Source organism: Acaromyces ingoldii, assembly GCF_003144295.1.
Source record: "Acaromyces ingoldii strain MCA 4198 unplaced genomic scaffold FA10scaffold_3, whole genome shotgun sequence".
NCBI lineage: Eukaryota > Fungi > Basidiomycota > Exobasidiomycetes > Exobasidiales > Cryptobasidiaceae > Acaromyces > Acaromyces ingoldii.
In genome coordinates this window covers 2,190,769-2,211,210 of record NW_020290249.1, presented here as the reverse complement: position 1 = coordinate 2,211,210, position 20,442 = coordinate 2,190,769, and the positions used below count along the sequence as shown (strand labels likewise).

The 20,442-nt window shown below is 59.5% G+C and overlaps 9 protein-coding genes across 9 annotated transcripts; 4 read left to right on the top strand and 5 right to left on the bottom strand.

The window, feature by feature from the left end:
* Positions 1 to 35: 35 nt before the first annotated feature.
* On the top strand, positions 36 to 1,225 carry FA10DRAFT_267141 (NAD(P)-binding protein). Its single transcript, XM_025521790.1, has 2 exons — positions 36 to 884; positions 950 to 1,225. The coding sequence occupies exons 1-2, from the start codon at positions 140 to 142 to the stop codon at positions 1,018 to 1,020; spliced, it is 816 nt and encodes a 271-aa protein (XP_025377891.1). The 5' UTR covers positions 36 to 139; the 3' UTR covers positions 1,021 to 1,225.
* A 127-nt stretch (positions 1,226 to 1,352) lies between these two features.
* On the top strand, positions 1,353 to 2,412 carry FA10DRAFT_267139 (Sedlin). Its single transcript, XM_025521789.1, has 3 exons — positions 1,353 to 1,634; positions 1,704 to 1,942; positions 2,024 to 2,412. The coding sequence occupies exons 1-3, from the start codon at positions 1,421 to 1,423 to the stop codon at positions 2,252 to 2,254; spliced, it is 684 nt and encodes a 227-aa protein (XP_025377890.1). The 5' UTR covers positions 1,353 to 1,420; the 3' UTR covers positions 2,255 to 2,412.
* On the bottom strand, positions 2,355 to 5,055 carry FA10DRAFT_301904 (hypothetical protein). The gene is made up of 2 exons (XM_025525041.1): positions 4,467 to 5,055; positions 2,355 to 4,400 (listed from the first exon to the last, which is right to left on the bottom strand). Exons 1-2 carry the CDS (start codon positions 4,964 to 4,966, stop codon positions 2,393 to 2,395), a joined length of 2,508 nt encoding a protein of 835 aa, XP_025377889.1. The 5' UTR covers positions 4,967 to 5,055; the 3' UTR covers positions 2,355 to 2,392.
* Positions 5,056 to 5,342: 287 nt separating this feature from the next.
* FA10DRAFT_275287 (ANTH-domain-containing protein) lies at positions 5,343 to 8,637 on the bottom strand. Its single transcript, XM_025523258.1, has 5 exons — positions 8,271 to 8,637; positions 8,058 to 8,190; positions 7,762 to 7,988; positions 7,573 to 7,684; positions 5,343 to 7,492 (listed from the first exon to the last, which is right to left on the bottom strand). Exons 1-5 carry the CDS (start codon positions 8,433 to 8,435, stop codon positions 5,541 to 5,543), a joined length of 2,589 nt encoding a protein of 862 aa, XP_025377888.1. The 5' UTR covers positions 8,436 to 8,637; the 3' UTR covers positions 5,343 to 5,540.
* Positions 8,638 to 8,719: 82 nt separating this feature from the next.
* On the top strand, positions 8,720 to 9,985 carry FA10DRAFT_267136 (hypothetical protein). The gene is made up of 2 exons (XM_025521788.1): positions 8,720 to 9,164; positions 9,259 to 9,985. The coding sequence occupies exons 1-2, from the start codon at positions 8,913 to 8,915 to the stop codon at positions 9,520 to 9,522; spliced, it is 516 nt and encodes a 171-aa protein (XP_025377887.1). The 5' UTR covers positions 8,720 to 8,912; the 3' UTR covers positions 9,523 to 9,985.
* On the bottom strand, positions 9,528 to 11,412 carry FA10DRAFT_301901 (UROD/MetE-like protein; the record flags this gene model as incomplete). Its single annotated transcript, XM_025525040.1, has 6 exons — positions 10,835 to 11,412; positions 10,201 to 10,748; positions 10,072 to 10,144; positions 9,995 to 10,005; positions 9,699 to 9,922; positions 9,528 to 9,626 (listed from the first exon to the last, which is right to left on the bottom strand). Exons 1-6 carry the CDS (start codon positions 11,095 to 11,097, stop codon positions 9,528 to 9,530), a joined length of 1,218 nt encoding a protein of 405 aa, XP_025377886.1. The 5' UTR covers positions 11,098 to 11,412.
* Positions 11,413 to 12,261: 849 nt separating this feature from the next.
* FA10DRAFT_286370 (hypothetical protein) lies at positions 12,262 to 13,444 on the top strand (the record flags this gene model as incomplete). Its single annotated transcript, XM_025524069.1, has 4 exons — positions 12,262 to 12,301; positions 12,363 to 12,535; positions 12,606 to 13,359; positions 13,431 to 13,444. 4 exons carry the CDS (start codon positions 12,262 to 12,264, stop codon positions 13,442 to 13,444), a joined length of 981 nt encoding a protein of 326 aa, XP_025377885.1.
* A 145-nt stretch (positions 13,445 to 13,589) lies between these two features.
* Positions 13,590 to 15,752, bottom strand: FA10DRAFT_267133 (amino acid permease-like protein). Its single transcript, XM_025521787.1, has 4 exons — positions 14,643 to 15,752; positions 14,258 to 14,572; positions 14,059 to 14,189; positions 13,590 to 13,982 (listed from the first exon to the last, which is right to left on the bottom strand). Exons 1-4 carry the CDS (start codon positions 15,611 to 15,613, stop codon positions 13,771 to 13,773), a joined length of 1,629 nt encoding a protein of 542 aa, XP_025377884.1. The 5' UTR covers positions 15,614 to 15,752; the 3' UTR covers positions 13,590 to 13,770.
* A 332-nt stretch (positions 15,753 to 16,084) lies between these two features.
* Positions 16,085 to 19,634, bottom strand: FA10DRAFT_121320 (hypothetical protein). Its single transcript, XM_025517922.1, has 2 exons — positions 16,906 to 19,634; positions 16,085 to 16,842 (listed from the first exon to the last, which is right to left on the bottom strand). The coding sequence occupies exons 1-2, from the start codon at positions 19,374 to 19,376 to the stop codon at positions 16,134 to 16,136; spliced, it is 3,180 nt and encodes a 1,059-aa protein (XP_025377883.1). The 5' UTR covers positions 19,377 to 19,634; the 3' UTR covers positions 16,085 to 16,133.
* Positions 19,635 to 20,442: the final 808 nt, after the last annotated feature.

The following is a 20,442-nucleotide window of genomic DNA, read 5'->3' as shown; positions in this document are numbered from 1 at the left end:
GTCAAGCACGCGGTCGGTTGCTCACCCTCCGCGCATCTTCTCGTCCAACGGTCCGCGGGATCGTAGTTCGATGAGATGGCGCATATATAAAGGGAGGTATACTGGAGCTGAAACTGCTGTTGGAACCGTCGAAGTAAACATGCGGACTGCTCTCGTCACTGGTAGTACAGATGCACAGGCCATCGGCTTCACGGCAGCCTTCTTGCTCGCCTCCAAGCACGGCTTCGAGGTCATCCTGAGTGGCCGTCGCAAGGACGCAGTCGATGCGGCAGTGAAGGAGCTTCGCGCCAAGCTCGGCAAAGACGACGGAGTGATGGGACTGACGATGGACGTGACGGACGCTGGTTCGATCGCTTCTGCCGTCGAGTCACTGTCCTCGAGCCCCTTTCTCGTGGAAGGAGCGCTCGACGTCCTCGTCAACAATGCCGGCGTCGGCGCTCCCCCCGGTCGCGGCGGAAAGGGCACCACAACCATGTTCTTGCAGACGGAACAGACGACGGCAAAGGACATGATCGACGTCTTCTCCACCAACGTCGCCGCCGTCGTCGGTGTCACCAATGCCTTTTTGCCCCTGCTCTCCCGCTCGGCGTCCCCGCGCATCGTGAATGTCTCGTCGCAGCGGGGCTCGCTCGCGTTCGAGTCGGGCCTCGAGCCAGCTCGCACCGGCGCGATGGTATACAATGCATCAAAGTCGGCGCTGAACATGGTGACGGTCATGCAGGCCAAGAATCTGCCGGGCGCCATCGGCAAGGACAACCTCAAGGTCAACGCAGCCTCGCCGGGCCACGTGAAGACGCCCTTCAACAACTTCACCGGACTCAGGACATTGGAGCAAGGTGCTCTGGTCTATGTCCATCTCGCCACGCTCCCAGACGACGGCCCAAGTAAGCACTCCTGTTGCAAGTCATCGTTTTCTCTTTGTTCTTGCGCTGACGCTACCCCTCACCAGCTGGTACGCTTGCCGGGGACCATGCTCCCTTCTCAAAGGAGGAAGGCAACTTTGTGCAGATTCCCTGGTAGATTGCAGATTCCCCAGATTCCCTATTAGATTCCCTGGTGGACCCCTGTGTGGTCTGGTGTCAGACCTTAGAGCGAGCCGCCTCATCTCTCCTAACACGTCTTTTCCTGCGTGTGTGAATGCACTTGTCCTGCGAGAGACACAACGAAGCCCAATGGCCAACGTCGAATATCCTAGCAATCAATCACATGCGCTCTTTCAATTTCCCACTGCGAATGGCCCTCATCCACCGTGGCTCGCCGTGTCTCTTGAGCTCTTTCTCTCGCGCGCGCACGCGTGAAGCCAAGGCCAGAAAGTCAATTTCTCTCGCCCGCTCGGACCTTTTCGCACGACCGAACGAACACACGCACATACACGCTCGCTCGCTCGCTCGCACATACGCAACCACGAATGGCCTCGACGATGACGTCTGCCGGCGGCGCGTCTGCCTCGTCGTCCTCGGCGGTCCGTATCGAAGCGGTGGCCATCGTCGGCAACAAGAATCAGCGCCTGTTTCTTGCCTCGCGCGCCTCCTCCTCCTCGTCGTCGTCGTCGTCATCGTCGCAGGCAGGCGTGGAGGAGGCACTGCGGCTCGAGCATGCAGCACACTGCGCCCTGGATGTCATCGATGAGCGCAGTGAGTGTCGCTTCTCTTCCTGCCTGTCTGCTGAGAGAAGCCCCAACTGACTCGAACGCGCACCCAAAGCCCAGCCGCGCAGCACCGACCAGCAGGGCCCGCAGTCGACATACCTCGGCCTCGTGCTTGCGCTCGAGGACCTGAGCATCTATGCGCTCATCACGACGACGCGCCTCCGCATCCTCGTCGTGCTCCGGACACCGGCGGGCGCCGCGGCTGTGTCGGCAGGCGGGAGCGCCGGGCCAGGGACAGGCACGGCTGCGGGCGCTTCGGCCGACGCCAAGGTGCGCGATCTCGACGTCCTGACTGTGAGTGAGAGACATGCGCGGGGTCAAAACAAACAAGCAAGCAAGCGGGCACAAGGCTGCAGATGCTGACTTTTGCGCAAGGTCCTGCGAGCGGTCCACACGAGCTACTTGGCCTATGCAAGCAACCCCTTTCTCGCGCTTGGGCCAGGCGCAAGCGCGGGCGCAGTGGCAGGGGCAGGCGCGAGCGTGCTCGCCTCGTCGCTCGACGCAGCCTCAAAGGGCTCCTTCGGCCACGCCTCGGCCCCGTCTCGAGCAGGCGAGATCAGGAGTGCGACGTTCGACCGGCGGATACGGGCCATCGCGGGCTGGTAGAGGCTCAAGGACATCAAGGAGGAGCAAGGGAGGAGAGGAGAGGAGAGAAGAGAAGAGAAGAGGAGAGGAGGAGCGAGGAGCGAGGAGGGACTGAGCAGTGGATGTCTCTATGTATTCAAAATGCATGTCACGGTACAACTACATTTCCATCATTTCCCCAATTTTTGCACTGCCTGCCCCCGCTGCATGGTTGAAATTACTGTGATGGTGGCCGGCCCCGTTTGTAGACCACACGACGTCGTCGCCATTTGAGTTCGTCGTGGGGCTGCTTGGCCGGCTGGGCGTCCACGGCGGCGGGAGCTGGCCCTCGTCGTGGGCGTCGATCCAGGCTCCCGGGGCCGTGGGCGCGCCTTCCAAGAGACGGCTCTCGGCCTCGACGAGCTCGGCGGTGGTGCGGCCGCACTGGCACGTGTCGTGCGACGTCGGCGTCCGGGGCGGCATGTTTGTCATAGCCCAGGGCGAGTTGGCGGGCAGTGAGCGCGGCGTCGAGGCGCCAGACGCAGGGGCGGTGACGACGGTGGGAAAGGCATTCGAGGACGAGAGCTGGTAGGACGACGAGGAGCGCTGCAGGACAGGGGGCGTGGGCGTTGGCTGGTGGTGCGAGGCAGAGGAGGAGGAGTGGGGATGGGCGGGGGTGAGCGCATGCAGGCTCGATGCGATGTTTGCCCGCGAGCCTCGGCGGCTGCTGGGCTCTGAATGCGCCGCTGTCGACGAAGCAGCTGTGCCACCAGCGCCGCTTCCAGACCCCGTCCCAGTGCCAGTGCCAGTCCCACTCCCGCTCCCACTCCCACTTCCACTGCCTGCCTCGGCCGGATGCCTCGTCGGGCTCGAGTTGCGCGACTTTCTCCCCGGCCAGCCAAATGAGTGATGGTGATGGCTGCTGCCATGTCGCCTCGGACTGGGATCCCTCGAGCCCGCCCTGCTCCTCGCGGCCGAGTTGTCGCCCGAGCTCAGGTGTCCGCTTCCGGGGTGTTGTTGGTGGTGGTGGTGGTGGTGATGCGCCTGGCTTCCCGAGGCGTGGGGCAGCGCGGCCCGGAGCGTCTGGGTAAGCCTCCAGTGGTCGATCTCGCTCTGCGTGGCATTCTTGCCCGGCGGTCCCCTGGCCTTGGAAGAAGCAGCGCCGAAACCAGAGCCATCAAATGTCGGACTGGGCGGGCGGCTGTTGGCTGGACTCTCGAGCGAGTACGGTGGGAGGTGGATGGTGTCAAAGGTGCACAGGCAGCTGGGAATCACCGTGGCCCTGCGCATGCTAAAGACCTGCACCTTTGGCTTCCCAAAGCTGTCGCTGTTCTCTCGATCGTCGAGGACAGAGGCGCGGGAGAAGAAGATCTCGACACCAACCTCGTGCGAGACACGGACCTCTGCGCGTGACCCGCGCACCGTGCTGGGCCGGATCGTATTATCGTCGGGCAGCCGCACGACGCTCTTGATCTTGTAGCCATGCTGCTGCTGCTGCTGCTGCTGTGGCTGAGCTTGTGACTGGGATTGCGCCTGCTGCAGCGACGGCTGCTGCAATTGGTTCATCTCACTACCGCCAGGTGTGGTAGGAGCCGAGCGAGGGGTCGAGGAAAGCGCAAAGGGCGAGACGGCGCCGTGGACATTCAACGAGCCTCGTCCCGGCCGACCGGGGCCATGCAGCTCGTCGTCGTCGTTGCGGAGCCAGAGGGCATCGTCGGGCGTCGCATTGGGGTCTGCCTGCTTGGTGCGGTCCTTGTAGGGCATGTAGCCGCGCTCCCACACCCGCAGCTTCTCCGTCGGCAGCTTCGTCCACGCCTTTTTCACCTCCGAATACAGCTCGACGGTCTGCTCGAGAAAGACGCGGGCCACGTGTACGCTCAGGCCCGGTGGGGGGTCCGGGTGGTAGAGGGACAGGTTGGCGGTGCCGCCGACGGTGAGGCTGGCGCTCGTCAGGCTCACCGAGAGCGGGCCGAGTGCCTCGTGGATGTCGTGGTACTGGATGTCGAGGGGCGTGGGCCCGCCATCGGAGTTGACCTGGAGGATGACAAAAATCTCGCGCCACGTCGACACGGCCGAGCGACCACGCCCTGCGCCCAGGGCCGTCGCCGTGAGGACGTAGCGCACCCGCCCGTTCTTTGCCCGCTCGAACGGCGGCGACGAGGCGGGGATGATGAATGCAAACTCGAACCTGTTTGGAGAGCATCACTTCAGCAACTGCCTCTTCTCTATTGACATCAGTCACGACGTCACCCACCCATGGACGCCCTTGTCGAGGTGGATGCCATCCTCGAGGACTGCGTCTTCTGGTGTAGTCATCGTCGTCGCCGCCGTCGTCGCCGCCGCCGCTGCTGCTGCTGCTGTTGCTGCTGCTGTTGCTGCTGCCGCCGAACCAGACTGAACGGCCTCCTTTGCCTTGCCCTTGCCCTTGCCCGCATGAACGATGCGCCCGTCCTTGTTGATCTCGACCGTCTTGTCCATCAGCACCTTTTCCTCCCAGCGCGTCACCGTCGCCACCGCGCCCGCGACCGCGCCGCCGCCGACCTGCTCGGGGATGGCGATCGTCTGGTGCGCCTGCAGATTGACGCGCACGCCCTGGATCGTCCGCTCCGAGGGCGCGCGCACCTCGACGAGGCCGCGCAGCGTCTGGTCGTGGCCCGGCAGCTCCGACGTGGGCCGAGGCGGGTGGATAAAGACGTCGGACGAGACGAGGTGCAGCGACACCTCGCATGGCTGGTGGATCAGCGAGTTGAACATCGCCTCGTCCTCTTCTCGCGCGTGCGTCTGTCGATCACCAGCAAAGAGGGAGGCAGGCAGTCGCGAATGTCAAAATGACAAAAAAAAAGCAGAAAGCAAAAAAGGGCAAAAAGGGATGGATGCCTCAGCTGGGAAAAAAGTTTATCTGTGCGTGAGACGCCGAAGGAGCGCCGAAGGACCAGCGGAGTGAGCCGAATCCGAACGAAACCCTGTTTGGACCGCGGCGTGCTATAGACGTAGTATACGCTGCACAATTAGTCGCGCACAAAATTTGAGCCGATATGGCAGGCAGAGCACGGTGCATTTGGACATGTCCGGAAATCTCTCCCTGGACTTATCTTTAGAGCCCGACATCAGATCATCGACAGCTGGCGTTCCCTTGACTTCCTTTCCCTCGGAAGAACTCCGGCACGATGACGATGGGACAACCACCACCAAAGTCCAAAGGGGATTTTATTCTCGGGAAGAAAAATGGCGAGGGGGGAGGAGGAGGGAAAACTTTTTTTGCAAAAACAAGAAATCATCCGCCGACGGAGCAAATCTTTAGGAAGAATAACACACACAAATGAGGAGATTAAATGAGGGTGCCAAACGTTGTGGCGCTTTGTTGTTGTTGCTGGGGCTGCTGCTGCTGGGGCTGGCCCGACGACTGCTGGCCAAAGGCGGCAGACCCAAAGGCACTCGTGGGCTGGAATGGCTTGATGCTCGATCCTGCAAAGCCTGTCGGCTGGGCCGTCAAGCCCGGCGAGGTGGCACCTGGGCCGGAGGATGACGACGATGATGATGCAAAGAGCGAGCTTCCGAAACCCGTCGGCTGGCTAGCCAGTCCGCCTGTGGATGCGCCATTGGAGGAAAGGGAATGGAAGCCAGTCGGCTGGCTCGACAGCCCGTTCGTCGAAGCGCCATTCTGAGCAGAGGACGGAGCACCGTTGGACAGCGCAAAGGGATTGCCAGTCATGTTGGGCGCTACCGGCGCTGGGCTCGTGGGCTGAGAAAAGGGCCCGCTGGCGGCCAGACTTGCTCCGAAGCTGCTCGTCGGCTTAAACGGCTGCACCGAGCTGCCTGCAAACCCCGTCGGCTGAGCCTGCAGCGGCGCCGGCGCCGGCCTATTCTCGCCAAGCGAGAGGGCGCCAAATGAAGACTGCAGTCCATTCGTCTGTCCCTGATTCTGTCCCTGCGCCTGATCCTGCAGCTGCCCTTGGCCGGCGCTCGGCAACGACGACTGCTGCTGCTGGCTGTTTTGGGCGCCCACCGAGGTGAACTCCGACGCGATGCTGCCGATCAACCCAGTCTTCTGGGGCACAAGTCCTTGCGATGGCTGTTGCTGCTGCTGCTGATCCGACGGCTTCCTCGTTGGATCTGTGCCGTCCCAGGCGCCAGCGCCCAGACCGTAGTTGCCACCTCCGCCAGCCGTGGGCCCCGATCTGCCCATTGCCAGCTCAAACAGCGATGGACCCCTTGGCTGTGGAGGCGGCGGTGAGGGAGGCGGCGTCTGGCCTGGTGGAGGCGCAAAGGGATTGCGCGAGCCCGTCTTCTGGGACTTGATCGGAGCGCTGGCTGCGCGGGAAGGCGGCGCTTGCGCAGGTGCGCCGCCTGCTGGGCTCGCGCTCGACGAAGCAGGGCCGCCAAAGGCCGAGTTGAACGAGTTGAGAGCCGACGATGCTGAGCTGCTCGATGGCACTCCGGTCTGCTGCGGTTGCTGTGGCTGTTGCTGTTGAGGCTGCTGCTGCTGCTGTTGCTGCTGCTGATCCAGTCCTGGAGGCAGCATCTGGCCAAAGGGGGAAGACGAGCCAAAGCCGGTTGCCTGCGGCTGCACCATCATGCTCTGTCGGAATGGATTGAAGCCTGTCGGCTGTGACTGGAGGTAGCCAAATCCGCCGCCTCCCATAGCAACACCACCACCACCACCAAAGCCTGTCTGTTGCGGCATAAAGCCCGTCTGCTGCGGGGCCATCATCATTTGAGAACCGCTGGCATCGCCCATGCCAAAGAAAGGGTTGTAGCCCGTCATCTGGGGCTGCATCATGCCCATCCCCGTCGGCATCGGCGCCATCTGGCCAGAGAGGTACTGCATCTGCTGCTGCTGGGCCGGCCCACCGCCAAACATGCTCATTTGCTCCGTCTCGATGCTCTGGAAGAAGTCTTGGATCGCCTGGTTCTCAGTCGGCGGTTTCACCGGCTTCGTCTTTTCCTCTGCCGTCGGCTCCTTGATCGTGATGCTCTTCTTGGAGTCCGACGCGGGCACTGCGTCCTTCTTAGGTGCGGGTGCCCCTCCGTCGGCGATTCGCTTGTTTTCCTTGTACTCTTGCCGGTTCTTTTCAAAGTTTGGGTCTTCGAGGTATTCTTGCAGGGCGCCTGCCAAGCTGATGGGAGCATGCTTGAGGCTGGGTATTGGGACATTGAGGGAGTAGGAAGCCTTTTTCGAGCCAGAGAGGTAGGCCACGACCTTTTCCGTGTGGCGGCAGAAGCGTTTATAGATGTCCAAGGCTCGTTCGGCGTCGACCTTTGACATTTCAAAGTAGTGCTCTGTGATCGAATAGAAGATTTCTCCGAGGTTCAGAGAGAGGTTTTCTTACCCGGCCACGCTGACAACTTCATGCGCTCACCTAGTAGATTGATGACGCCTTCGTTAATGGCAGAGTAGATGGCCAAGAGATCCTTAAGCGTCATACGAAAGGCTGTGAGTGTCATGTCGTCGTTGAGGTTGTCGAGGAAGAACTGTGAAAGGCGTCTGGCTCATCAGCAACGACAGGAAAGAGCAGAGGAAGGGAGTAGCCGCAATAGTATTTACTCACCGCGCAGTCCAGCAGCCTGCTGCACACCCTCTGCGAGATGGCGACCTCCCTCAAGAGTCCCTTTTCCACAGTGAGCCGTCGCAGCCGGTGCGTCGTGGCATCAGCCCCGCCCCGGGTGCGCGCCGAGTCGCCGGACCTGATGACGTCGTGGCGGAGGTCCCGATAGGCCCGGATTCGCTCATCGATGTAGGCCGCGTAATTGGACATGGTCCTTGGTGCATCTTGGCCTGGCCAAACGCCAAATCTGGGTAAGCTATCCCCTTCAGGCCCAATTAGTGCGATGCATGTCTGCTTACCCTGCCAGTTCCCTCCCTGTACGACATTTTTCAGCTTCAGAGAGCCCTGATCGCTTGCCAGATGCGAGAGAACATTGTCGATGCCGCCATTCCGAATCATGGTGTGGAGCACGATAAGACTTTTGAAGACGACCTGTTCAAACGGGAGATCCCCTGTCAGCATACTATGTCCGAGCATACAGAGGGGCATCGGTGATCTGGCCGAGAACGCACCAGGCTGCTGGGCTCGCGCAATCGGCCTCCAAGGGCTCGGCAGATGTCCTGGAGCGAACCATCCTGGCTGAAGGAGCTCGCAATGATGGGGTCAATGTACTTTGGCTTGGGAGCCCCCGGCTTGGGCTTCGTTGCCTGCTTGATTAGCTTGTCGTACGTCGACATTGTTCCATACGGCTCTCCTTCCCTTCCTTCTCCTGCTGCGGCGGACGCTCCGGCTGCTGCTGCTGCTACTGCTGCTGTGGCTGCTGTGGCTGCTGTGGCTGCTGTCGCGGCGGGTGGCAGGAAAAATGAGGCAGCACGGGGAGGAGCCGCAAATCGACGAGGAGAAGATGGATAGGTGGACTTGGGGATGCAAGCGCGGGCCTGGACTGGAGGCAGCGGCCGGAAGGTGCACCGAAAGACAGCTAGTTTCAAATAGATCGCGCCTCTTCGGCCGATTGTCGTCACTCCACTTGGAATCCCGTTGGTCATCGAGCCATCGGGATCCCAGCGCGGTCTTCTCCCTCGCAGTGACCTCAGAGAGTGTGTGTGAGAGAAATGGCCCGCACTCGACAGTCATCAAGGAGCCAAGGGACAGCAAGCAGTGGCGAGGAAGTAAAGGAGCAGCAGCCAGAGAGTAGGCGCATGAGCAGATACGCAATGTCAAAATTTCCGTACCACCTTCCCTACAAGTCGCTAGACCTCCGCAAAGAGCCCCACCTCTACAGGCCTGGACGTGGCGAGCAGGGCGTGCTGATGGTGCAGCCGTACAAAGCCGAGCTGCTGCCCGCTTGGGCATTCAAGGACGTGGAGACGGCCACGCGGAGCAGCAAGGACCTCGAGGCGCGGTTTTACGGCTACCTTCAAGAGGGCGACTTTGTAGGCGCCGACATGACCAGAAAGTTCATCCAGGTCAGTCCTCTAACGGCCTCCGAGATCAAATCTCCACAAACTGTTGATTGAGGCAGGCACGACTGCTGATAGCCAAAGAATCGGATGGATCCAGATGGGTCATACAAGGGCACGTCGGTATGCCAATCATGCAGGCGGGAGAAAGTACGCAAAGAGCGAGGACAACAGCGCTGGGTTCTCGAAGCGAAAGAATGAGCTGCCCCGGTCCAAGGAGGATCCCGTCAAGGCCGAGAGCGCCGCCATCTTCAAGGCGGTCCTTGAAAAAGTCAAGGTGGACAAACGCTATCTCACTTTAAGGCAGGAACACGCGGAAAAGTACGAAGACATCGAGATTGAGGCCGAGGAGCAACAGACATGAGGCAATCACTCGTCATTGGGCCAGATCTTCTTGGCGACCTGCTTGACGAGACCCAGCTTTCTGGTCATGTCTTCAAGGGCGATGTTGTTGCCCTCCGAATGCGACTGCAACGATGCAATTCAGCAAGGGGCCCGTGTGTGTGCGCGCGCATGCGCTAGAAAATCGTGGAAACTCACTGCAAAGCCACACTGAGGGCTTACCGCCAGCCGGTTGAGCGCCTCCTGCTCCGACTGTCCGACGGCTTTCGCCATGATCTTGGCAGCACTGCGCACCTTTGCCTCCATGGCCTCTGGAGACTCGAGCTCGCCGACCTTGGAGGAAATAACGCCGAGAACGACGAGCTTGTCGGCCGGCATCTCGGCCAGCGGCTCAAATGTACCCGCCCTCTCCGTGTCATATTCTACATACCCTCTCTCTCATGTTTAGCGACGAATGCTTGAATGGGAGATGCAATCTTGTCAGATGTACTCACCGAGATAGTAGCTGTGGGCAGATAAAGTGTTCTGTCAGCTGGTGAGTCTTCGTCTGCTTTGTCGGCGCAACACTTACACATCAGCGTCGAGCTCGTTGAAGAGCCTGCGCGCAATTCGGTCATAGCCGCCCTCGCTGAAGTGCATGCCGTCTGTGGCAAGGTCAAGTCAGCTGGAGGTTACATTCTTGTCAAGGAAGTGGACCTACCCTTGAAGTTGCCGCGACAGAGGTGGACGCCCACCATCATGTCCTTTGGTCGTCCGGCAAAGCATTGGTTGTACAGGTCGATGTACTTTGTCAGCTCAGCCTCTGGGTCCATGCCCTCGTCCTTCATGCCCTTGATCATTGACTCGTCGCAAAAGTAGGCCAGCAGGGGATCGTCGACCTGGACGTTTCTGCATCCAAGCCCATACAGCGCCTTGAGCTCTTCACGGTAGGCCGCCGCAATGTCGCGAAAGTAGCCGACCTCGCCGTCCTCTGGATAGGCGTCCTTCGTGAATGCAAACTCGCTGCTGTGGCGCAAGTGGTACCACTCGGGCGCGGCCGTCGTCATTTTGATGTGCTTGATCTCGTCGGGCGTCGTGAACTGTAGCATGCTCTTGAACTGCTCCTCGTAGGGCGATGGCGAATTCTTTCGCTTGATCGTGCCCTTGCAGATCCACGTCGGCGCCATTCGTTTGGCGTGCGAGTCGACAAAGGCCCTTACGTCAGGAACATACATCTTGAAGATGCTCCTCGGCGGGTTGACAACGGACCTGGCGGTGAGGGTTTTAGCATTCAGACTGGGAGCTGGGCAGCAATAGGAGTAGCTTGCGAAAGGGGAGCAGGGGCAGGCACGCACTCAAAGCCGTCGAGATGCTCGTGAAAGCCATCGCAGAACATGTGTCGCCTGAACTCGCCATCGCTCAGGCATTTGAGTCCCACGGAACGCTGAAGCTGGATGATATCGGAGATTGCCTCGTCCTCGACCGGCTTGAGCTCCGTCTTGTAGTCCGCCTCTCCGTTCTCGTAACGCATACGAACGTCGAGGAGCTTCGTCGGACGCAGCAGCGAGCCAATGTGCTGCGCGCGAGCAAAGGGTACGTTGTCTACTCGTCCTGGCATGTTTTTGGCGCTTATGCTCGGGTTGCGTTGGGTAGCGTTGGAGGGTCCGAAAGGAGAGGGAGTAGTGGGTTCTGCTCCTCCTTCCCAGCTTATGTAGTGTACCTTCTCTTCGTGCGTCGTCTTGCCCCTGCTACCCGTATTCTTGCTCCCTCTTGAGCTCCCCACCGTAAGTAAGCTTTTGCTCAATGCCCCACATGCAACCGCTCTGCAACCGCGTCATCGGTAAAGGCCCGTAGTGTTTGCCTGTCAAGTAAGGCTTTTTTTCTTCTCCCTTTCTTATGATAAAGTACACAGCTTTGTCTCGGGCTACCGAACAGCACACACGCGGTTGGTACCCAACGAGTCGTCTCTCCGTTCGCACGAAGATTCGGCTATCCTGGTCTGCGTATCGCCTGTCTACTGTTGGCGGACGACACACCGACCAACTGAGCGGTGGATCAGCCATCGTCTTCCCTGCATAAACGGTGGGGCTTGCCCTCTTGCCGGCCCCACCATTAGTAAATCGGAGCAACTAAATCGGAGCTCTGGAGGTTCCTCGTGACCTCTAAATCGGAAGACGAACCATGACGGAACCGTGCGACCAAATGACAGAATGCGCGCCCTCGCGCGAATTTCAAAAGTAACCGGTCTTGGTTTCGCCTTACCAGTAGCGCGAAGAGCATACCGAATTCTCATCCCCTGCTGGTAAGGCGCTCTCTATCTTTGCGCGGAAGACCGGAGGCAGGAGCATTCGAAAATGCTTCCTGCATGCACAACACGTTTTTTTTTTTAAACTTCTTGGCTCAATCGATCCGCCAATACGTACTAGTCTATGTAGAGTAGTGTACTACTATCCGTCAAATACTATTGCCGCACCTGTGCCTGCAACCTCTCTACCACCAACCTGCATCGAGTGGATAGGAACGATGGCGAGGTCGACGACGACAGTGGCGTCAAGGGCGCTCCTCATTCGGCCGTTTTCCAAAGTTGTGAATCGATTGAGGCGAGCAGGTCCTCGCTTCCTCCTCGCCCTGGCAATTCTTGCCTTTCTCACCTCGACAGTCTTGCAAACCTTGGTGAGTTCAGTGACCTCTGTCTGGAGAGCAGAAAGACGAGAGTATCAAGGCAAGCTCGTCTGCTGACTCGAGAACGAAGATCTGCTTTGGCTTTCCCAAGTACAAGCATATGATCTTCTATCGCTTCGACATCAACACATGGCAGTCCTGTGAGTGGCAAAGGAAGGGCCCCTTTCTCACACCCGGCCCCCAGCTGACACGTCTCCTCAGTTCGACTGAGCATGTGGTCGGTCTGCGCCGGCCAGCCCGGCAAGGTCTCTTTTGCGCCAAGCACCATGGCCGACATTGGCCAACCAGAGGTGTTCCGATGCCAGGAGACACCGATCGGGTGGAAGGGCAGCACAGTCACTGAAAACTTCTTTAGCCGGTCACTCTCCCAAGCAGTAAGTCTCCCTAGGCCCTCTAATTTTTCTCTGCATCCGCTGAATTCAGTCCACTCCATTCTCCCGACAGCTCCTTCTGCATCCACTGGCAATCTACTTTTCCGCCGTTGGCGCCATGGCATCCCTCTCGTCCTGGAAACCGGCCCGGACGAGCGATATGCTGGCCATCTGCGCCTCCGTGGCCTCTGCCATGCCTGTGCTCGCTTTCCTCGCCGACGCGTTCCTCTTTGCATCAGCCTCTTTCAACCTCACCAATGGAGAAAAGACGCTGCAGTACCTCGGCGGGAAAGTGACGTCGAAGCAGCTCGGCCTCGCCTCGTGGCTGGCCCTCGCCAGCGCAGTCGTGTCGCTCCTGGGCGGCTCGCTGGCCCTTTTGGCCTATTGGGAACGCATTAACCATGAAGGAGCCGCAGTGGTGCCCGGGACGGGAAGGTGGCTACTCCGGCGACAAGAAAATCGCGCTTTTGATCTCCCGCTCGTCGGCTCCACCATGACGACGACAAATTCAGCAGCGGCCACAGACGCCGACGCGTCGCAGACAATGCTCGTCGCCTCATCGGGCGAGAAGCTCAAGGTTTCGCCGGTCCCTCCCTCGCCCGAGGTCGAGGAGGGCTATGGGCACAGCTTCTCCGCCTTTGCGCTGCAGCAGCAACAGCATCAGCAGCAGCTCGATGAGCAGAGCCACAAGCTCGATCTGATGCTCAACAACGACGAGCCGTCGACGTGCACCACCTCAAGGGTCTCGAGTATAGGTCTGAGAAGTAACAGCAACAGCAGCGGAAGCGGCAGCTCTGGAAGCGCGAGCAGAAGCATGAGTCCGTTCGGTGAGTGAGCCCGTGGCGCCAAATCGTCACGTCTGGTTATAATTGTAGACTGACGGACGTATGTTCATCAGGTTCTCCTCGTTGACGAGTCGTGTTGCTTGTTTTCATATACAAAAAAAAACCTTTGCTTCAATCTATACCCTCACTCGCCCCTCTTTTTGCTACCTGCGCCGCCCTGTAGGAGGGCGAACGAGACCGAGACCTCTGCTGATTCGATGATTCTATTTCCCCAGCTTGCACGGGCATACAAAGACGCGATAGGTGAATGCGGTGACAGAAAGGCACTCCAGCCAAAAACAAGGCATGGATGGATTGCGTATCCAAACGAGACGAAGATGAAAGAGGTAGGGAGAGAGAGAGCGCGCCAGAGAGAGCAAGAATTATAGAGACAGAGATGGGAGCAGCAATGTCTTACCACCCGCCCGCCGCCGTGTCCTCCTCCTTGTGGCCCTCTGTCGCCAGCGATGGGCCCGTGTACGATCTTCTGGCCCAGACGACATAGTACAGCGCGGCAAAGGCGGCAAAGAAGACGACGACGACGCTCGCGTAGTTCATCCCGGCCGCGTCGACCTGCGCCGTCGTGGGGAAGCAAAAGAGGACGACGGAGAAGACGACCCAGATGACTGTCGAGAGGGGGACGAAAAGATGCACAAATCAGCGAATGCGATTTCCGAAAAAACAAGAGCAAGCAGCACCCACGGGCGATGATATTGATGAGGTAGCCAAAGCGGCCGAGCGACCAGGAGGCATGCTTGACCAGTCTCCTTCCTCCGGCGAGCGAGCAGGCGACTGGGTAGACGTAGCTCAGTCCAAGCAGAATCGTACAGGATCTGGAGCAGGGAAAAAGAAAGTTGTCAGGCCCTGACACTGAGGAAGAATTGAACAATTCGATACACACCCCGTGAAGGCGTTGAATGCGGCACTGGCGCCAAGATAGATGAGACCGAGCAGGCTGATGATGACCGTCGTGATGATGAGACTGTTGAGCGGGAGCTGGTGCACCCTGTCGACCTTCTTCCAGATCGAGGAGAGCGGCAGGCCGCCATCTCTTGAGAACGCCCAGACAGATCTCAGGGCCACGGTGAGGGAGCCCACCGATGCAAACATGCCGACGCCAAGGATGAGGAACAGGAGGCCAAAGCCTCCACCGGCCGAGCGCGTGGCGCGCGAGAGAGCGACGGGGATCGGCTGGCCTGCTGTAGCCTCGAGAATCCTATTTGGCAGAGTGGGAACGCGTGTTCAGCGACAGCGCGCTTCTTCGCGAGGAAAAAGGTTTGACTCACAGTGAAAGGTCGGCTGGGAAGACAAAGGACATGGGGATGAGGAAGAGAAAGCCGGTAAAGGATGCCGCAATGACGCTGCCCAACATGGCCCTGGGTACAGCGACTTCGGGCTGTTTGACCTCTTCGCAGAGGTAGCTAATGGTCCCGTAGCCGGTCAAGACGTATGCGGGCGTAAGCAGGCCCACAAAGAAGCTCCATCCGTCGGACCAGCCGCTGGCGTTTTGCCACTGGGCAAAGACCTCGCGGGCGCTGCGCCGATCGTCGGACATGACGAGGACGACGATGCAGATGATGACGGCAGAAGCTAGGGTCCAGTAGATGCTCAGCGTGTTGATCGGCTCCAGCAGCTTGGCCCGGACGCCCCAGGCATTGATGAGGGCGCAGAGGGCCATGATGGCCCAGAAGGTGAGGATGATGTGCCACGCCTCGGGCGCCCATTCATCGTTTCGGAACACACTGATGGCGGCCATGATGAGCTGAGCCTCACCAAATGCAATGGAGAGGCACAGCGTCAGGTTGGCCACGACGCTGATCCAGCCGACGACGAAGCTGGAAATCTTGGCGGACCTCCTCGGTGCCAGGTGCGCCGTCCAGACGTATACGCCTCCGCTCGTCGGATAGACGCTGCAGATCTCACCCAGGCTCGCAGCCAGGGCGAGCGAGATGAGGCTCAGGAGGACCCATCCCCAGACGTACGAGGTCCTGCCGCCGTTTGTGAGGGCAAAGGAAGCCGATGTGGAGAGACCAAAGGGTGCGGCGATGATTGCTGCGCCCAGGCCCAGCACAGTCCAAAGCGACAGGTTCCGGCGCAGCTCGGATTCGTAGCCGAGCGACGATAGCACTTGCTCTTCCTTTCCACCAGCCGAGGGATTGTGGTTGTAGGACACAGTTGCTTCGAGCGGGGCGCCCGACGCCAACTTGGCCGGTGATGACAGCCCCTTTTCTCTGTCGTCAGAGTGCGAGGAAGCCATGGTGTGCCGACTTGTAAGGCAAAAAGGAAGGTCGTCGTGGTAGATGGAAGAACCTTTCTTCTTCTCGAGTAAACGAGAAGTGAGGCAGATATCGTTTGTTCCTAAGTGGGTCTCATATGAGACCCTCTTGACCTTCTAGTCAGGGCTATCTATCTAAAGCCACCCTCATGTGGGCAGGCGCTAAAATAAAGTTGCGGCGCTCTGGCCGTGTACTGCACTGTACGTGAACGTCAGAGATAAGGAGAGACATAAACGCACACCATCGGATAAAAGTAAGACGAGGACGGGAGACAGCCACATATACACAAAGAAAGAGAGAGAGGCCTGCTCTGCCCGAATCAAGATTGCCAAAGGTCAAATGTATGAAGGAAGGAAACGGAACACTTGTGCAGATGATTGGCTCGGAGAAACGAATTATGTAGGTGAAATGAAGGCAGAGAGAAAGCAAGAGAGGAGTGACGGTCTCTGTGAGGGGGCTATGTTACAGTACATGGATGGGTTGAATTCTGTCTGTTCAAACTCAAGAAATCGTGGAGGTGGAAGTCGAAGTCGAAGAGGGTGTGGTGCTGATGATGCCGTGAGAAGAGGTAGGCGTGTGGCCACTGTCGCCGCTGCTCCTGCGCTGGACCGGGTTGAGGAGCCCAGAGAGGCCGGCCGCGGCGCTCAGTCTGGAGTCGGATTCCGACATGGCATCGTTGGGGTCGTCGGATTCCACTCCAATCTCATCTTCTTCATCTTCCCACTCATCAACCTTACCGACACCTGACTCGCTCGGATCAGTCATGTCGTCATTGTTTGACGAGAAGGATTCGTGACGACGGCCTTGGCTCGTCTGAGAATAGAGAGATGATTGCGAAGGATGGTCTTGCGAGGTCATCGTGCCCTTTTTCGTCGTCATTGCCATCAAGGCATGGGGCTTAGGGTTGCTCTGGGAGCGGTGTGATCCCTGGAGCGATTGACGAGAGTAAGGATGGTGAACGGGCGGAAGAGGAGGCGCCCCGCGGTAGCCGTGATGATGTTGGGGCGGCGCATGATGGCGCTGCATCATCTCCCTCGCTGATGGCGCGTGGGTCATTGAGAGATCGGCTGACCGCGTCGCTGCGGCGGCTGCGGCTGCGGCTGCCTCCTTTTCGTCATGGTTCCTCTCGTGCCGACGGAGATTTGATTGCACGCTGAAGCCGCGTCGGCAATCTGGTCTGGAGCACTTGTACGGTTTCTCGCCCGTGTGCCTGTGAAATAGGTCAACTTTAGTCAAGAGCCGAGGAAGGAGAGAGACCGACCGACCGACTCACGAATGAACATGGATCTTGAGGCTGGACGGTCTGGAGAAGCGTTTGTCACAGTGCGGGCAAGCATACTTGTATTGGCCTACGCCAACCAGGGCGACGACCTGCTGCGCTCCCTTCCATGGCTGCTGTGACGTGGAAGGCTTGTTGCCGAGACTCATCGACGAGACGCGCTGCGGGAGACTGTGAGTTTCGCCGAGATGCTGCTGTTGATGGTTATATGACGAATCCATTTGTCGCAGCAATTGCCCATGGAACTGGTGCTGCTGAACCTGCTGCATGTGCTGCATGTGCTGCTGTTGATGCTGCTGTTGCTGCTGCTGCATGTAGAGGTGCTGAGCATGCGAAGGCAGTCGTGCTATAGGACGGTCTGCAAACGCCATTGTCTTTGCTCGAGGTCGGCTAACAGCAGATGCATGCGCCTCCGAGCCTGGATAGAGATAATTGTCCTGCTGATGCTGCTGCTGCTGTTGATGGTGGTCGTGGTCGCGCGGCTGCTGAAGTGCGTGATGCTGGTGACCGTACAGGCCTGAAGGAGCATATGGGTCGTGATTGTTCCGCAGGCCCTCGTGTGGTGTCCTTGGAGGCATCGTCATGTCTGAAGCCAGGCTTGATGACCGAGGCGGCGGCATAGGCAGCGACTTGTGGTCAGAGGACGACATGGACGAAGGAGCCTCGATAGAGTCGAGCGTCGAGGACCGGCTGTGCCAGACCGACGATGAGGGGCTGGTGGCGTACGTCGTCGTGGCGACCTCGCTGTTTATGCTCTGCTGCGAGGCGGTGCTGAAGGTGAATCTACGCTCCATGCCCGACGACCTTGGTCCTTCGAGCGAGTCGAACCTGGCGCGGTCGCTCCCAAGTGAGAGCGACGACGAAGAGCTGAGGGACGGCATCGACCCAGCCGAGGGCAGCATCGTGTTCATGTAAAAGCGTGACGCTGGATAGCCTCTTGATTGTGCTTGTGCATGTGCATGAGCTTGTGCATGAGCTTGTGCATGAGCATGTGCTTGTGCTTGATGAGAGCGGTAAGCGTAGCCATGTGGGGTTGCCTGCTGCTGCTGCTGCTGCTGCTGCTGTCGTGGCAGAGCGGTGGGCGTTGTGGGGCTATCGGGTAGGGGTGCCAGCTCCATCTCTGCCCTGGGTGTGAGTGGAAGCCTGTGGGGCGGTGTTGTATGGTAGGTTCGATGCTGATGCTGGCCGTGTCGAAGAGGCGAGGACGGTGCTGCAGCTGACAGCTGCTGGTGCTGGTGGCTCCTGTGGAGCTCAGTAGGCTCATCAAGAGCGCCGACGGTGTGACGCCGACGTACTGAGGGAGGCAGGTGTGCATGCGTCTCGGGAGGGCTTCGTTTGCCACTGCTCGACGAAGATTCATCGTCGATGAGGGCCATGGTGGGCGAGGAGGGCGACTGCTGCCCATGCATGGGCGAAGTGCGGGTCTTTCGCTCGTCCACCGAGGCTGTATTGGGTCTGCTTGAGCGACTCGCGACCTGCGTTTGTACTAGTGGTACCTGCGGTGTCATGGGTTGGAGACCGATACCGTGTGCAAAAGCTGAAGGCGACAGCGGCGGCCGCCGTGACGGGCTAAAAGATCTCTCTGTCGCCCCAACAGCGCCGACAGTCGGCGAAAGCACGGTCGACCAGGACCGTTGGCGGGGATCGACCTGCGTCAATGATCGAAGATGCGACCGCGGATGGGCATGAGGAGGGACATAGGGGTGAGCACGAGGGTGGGCATTTATTGCCGTGGCGTCGGACATTTCCGTATCATCCATCGATCCTGATGATAATAATGATGAAGATGAAGAAGAAGGCAGCGAGGACAGTGCCTGCGCCGACGGTCCGGCGTCTGACCGCAGGCCCAAGTCCGGTGCGCTGGGAGATCGCCTCATCGAGGCCGCGGTTGATGCGCTGTTGACGGAGCTGAGATGCCTCGGAGCGCCGGGGTCCTGTGACAAGGTGCTCAACAGATTTCTGATGCTTGGCAGGCTGCCGCCACTGATCGCCGATGAGGAAGCAACGGCTAGTTCCGCCCCTCGTTGACCAGTGCTACCGCTCCCGGCGGTGGCTGTGGGTGAGTGCTGGTGCGTCGATCGCCTGGGCAGCTCGGCCGATGCGGGCGTCCTAGGCGCAACAAAGTGACCAGCATCCGACGAGGCGCCTCGCGTGGGGCCCGAGGACGAAGACGACGCTGAGGAGACGGAAGACTGCGACGAGGTGTGCTGGTGATGACGCCAGGCAGAAGGCGCTGTGCTGACAGTGTCCGCTCCTCCCGGCCGTCCTGCGCCAGCGCTCGACAGGCCTTGGGTGGTGGCGAAAGGGGCAGCAGCAGCAGCAGCAGCAGCGGCACGCCTGCGTGGGCTGTGAGGAGGGCTGTTACCCGATTGGGGAAAGGGAATGCCATGCCGTTGCTGCATCGGTGCATCAAAGGAGGCCGAGGTTGTCGAGGACGAAAGAGGAGGAGAGGAGGGAGGCGCCATGGCTAAAGGAGAAAAGTGTCGTCTTCCAGTCTTTTAGTCGTCACGGGTTCGTCGAAGGGTGTGTTTGCCCGTTTCGTGTTACTAGTAAAGAGGCGATAGTCCCATGAATCGCCTGTCGCTCTTCTCTTCTCTTTCTCGTGCGCGCCGCTCTTCTCTCCTTTTCTCTCTTCCTCCGTTCTCTCTCTTCTCCTACGTTTTCCCTTTTAATCCCCTTGCTCGCTCCCACCCTCCAGCTACTCCCTCGTCAGCTGTCGGACTTTGGATCTGTCTAGTCTGCCGACCTCCGTGTCACCCCTGCTGCCAAGTTTGACCGGGGTTCGAGATACAAGATTGACTCTTCCGAAACAGCGCCAATCACTTCTTTCCGTGCAGTGCTCGCCTGCGTCTCCGGTCTCGTGCTCTCCGATGCCCTGTGTATGCGCGCGTGCGTGTGTGTGTGTGCTCTATGTGAGTCGTGGGCGCGGCTGTGGTCGTGTGAGTAAGCCGGCGTTATTCAGTGACGATACGTGGGAGAGCGATGGGCAAAGGCGAGAGGGGAGGGAAAGAGCGCTGGCCGAATTGTTGCTGCAGAGTGAAGGCTGCTTGCGAATCGAGCGGAGTCAGCAAGGTCGGCAACGGAAGCTGCGCATCAGCGCGCTTTGAGGGTGCAAGTAGACGAGCCGCGGGGCGGCAGAGCGTGGCTAGGCGCGACGTGAAAAGGGGGAATAGGAGGGACGTTGAGGGCGGCGGCGAATACAGCTGCAGAAAGAGGGGGGGATTTCCTGTCTTGAGGGGGATCCCCATCAGATCAAGAAACAAGTCAGCGATCACCGCTTCGCAGCCCGCTCGGTCGTTCTCTGCTCACGGGAAACCAGCAAGGGGGGAGCAGACCTGTGACGATGCGTGCTCGGCAGATCTGGAGGAGATTGATGGATGCGCCCTCTTTGTCTGTCTGCCCGTCCGCCTGCCTGTTCCTCCGCGCGATCACACGGTGTGACAACAAATCACGATTTTAGCGACGCCCGCGGCAACGGCACGCGGCGCAGCTGGTCGTTACTCAAGAAGCCTTCGAGGCCGAGCGAGGTAG

What these genes read in the sequence shown, in the direction of transcription:
- FA10DRAFT_267141 (XM_025521790.1), top strand. Translation starts at nt 140, where the DNA reads ATGCGGACTGCTCTCGTCACTGGTAGTACAGATGCACAGGCCATCGGC. An exon ending in GCTCCCAGACGACGGCCCAA is followed by an intron (nt 885 to 949) that starts GTAAGCACTCCT and finishes ACCCCTCACCAG; the next exon opens with CTGGTACGCTTGCCGGGGAC.
- FA10DRAFT_267139 (XM_025521789.1), top strand. Translation starts at nt 1,421, where the DNA reads ATGACGTCTGCCGGCGGCGCGTCTGCCTCGTCGTCCTCGGCGGTCCGT. An exon ending in GGATGTCATCGATGAGCGCA is followed by an intron (nt 1,635 to 1,703) that starts GTGAGTGTCGCT and finishes GCGCACCCAAAG; the next exon opens with CCCAGCCGCGCAGCACCGAC. An exon ending in GCGATCTCGACGTCCTGACT is followed by an intron (nt 1,943 to 2,023) that starts GTGAGTGAGAGA and finishes CTTTTGCGCAAG; the next exon opens with GTCCTGCGAGCGGTCCACAC.
- FA10DRAFT_301904 (XM_025525041.1), bottom strand. Translation starts at nt 4,966, where the DNA reads ATGTTCAACTCGCTGATCCACCAGCCATGCGAGGTGTCGCTGCACCTC. An exon ending in CTCGACAAGGGCGTCCATGG is followed by an intron (nt 4,401 to 4,466) that starts GTGGGTGACGTC and finishes CTCTCCAAACAG; the next exon opens with GTTCGAGTTTGCATTCATCA.
- FA10DRAFT_275287 (XM_025523258.1), bottom strand. Translation starts at nt 8,435, where the DNA reads ATGTCGACGTACGACAAGCTAATCAAGCAGGCAACGAAGCCCAAGCCG. An exon ending in GCAGGCTGCTGGACTGCGCG is followed by an intron (nt 7,685 to 7,761) that starts GTGAGTAAATAC and finishes CGCCTTTCACAG; the next exon opens with TTCTTCCTCGACAACCTCAA. An exon ending in AGGCGTCATCAATCTACTAG is followed by an intron (nt 7,493 to 7,572) that starts GTGAGCGCATGA and finishes ATTCGATCACAG; the next exon opens with AGCACTACTTTGAAATGTCA.
- FA10DRAFT_267136 (XM_025521788.1), top strand. Translation starts at nt 8,913, where the DNA reads ATGTCAAAATTTCCGTACCACCTTCCCTACAAGTCGCTAGACCTCCGC. An exon ending in TGACCAGAAAGTTCATCCAG is followed by an intron (nt 9,165 to 9,258) that starts GTCAGTCCTCTA and finishes GGATGGATCCAG; the next exon opens with ATGGGTCATACAAGGGCACG.
- FA10DRAFT_267133 (XM_025521787.1), bottom strand. Translation starts at nt 15,613, where the DNA reads ATGGCTTCCTCGCACTCTGACGACAGAGAAAAGGGGCTGTCATCACCG. An exon ending in GCATTCAACGCCTTCACGGG is followed by an intron (nt 14,190 to 14,257) that starts GTGTGTATCGAA and finishes TCCCTGCTCCAG; the next exon opens with ATCCTGTACGATTCTGCTTG. An exon ending in CCTCATCAATATCATCGCCC is followed by an intron (nt 13,983 to 14,058) that starts GTGGGTGCTGCT and finishes CCCTCTCGACAG; the next exon opens with TCATCTGGGTCGTCTTCTCC.
- FA10DRAFT_121320 (XM_025517922.1), bottom strand. Translation starts at nt 19,376, where the DNA reads ATGGCGCCTCCCTCCTCTCCTCCTCTTTCGTCCTCGACAACCTCGGCC. An exon ending in CTCAAGATCCATGTTCATTC is followed by an intron (nt 16,843 to 16,905) that starts GTGAGTCGGTCG and finishes CCTATTTCACAG; the next exon opens with GCACACGGGCGAGAAACCGT.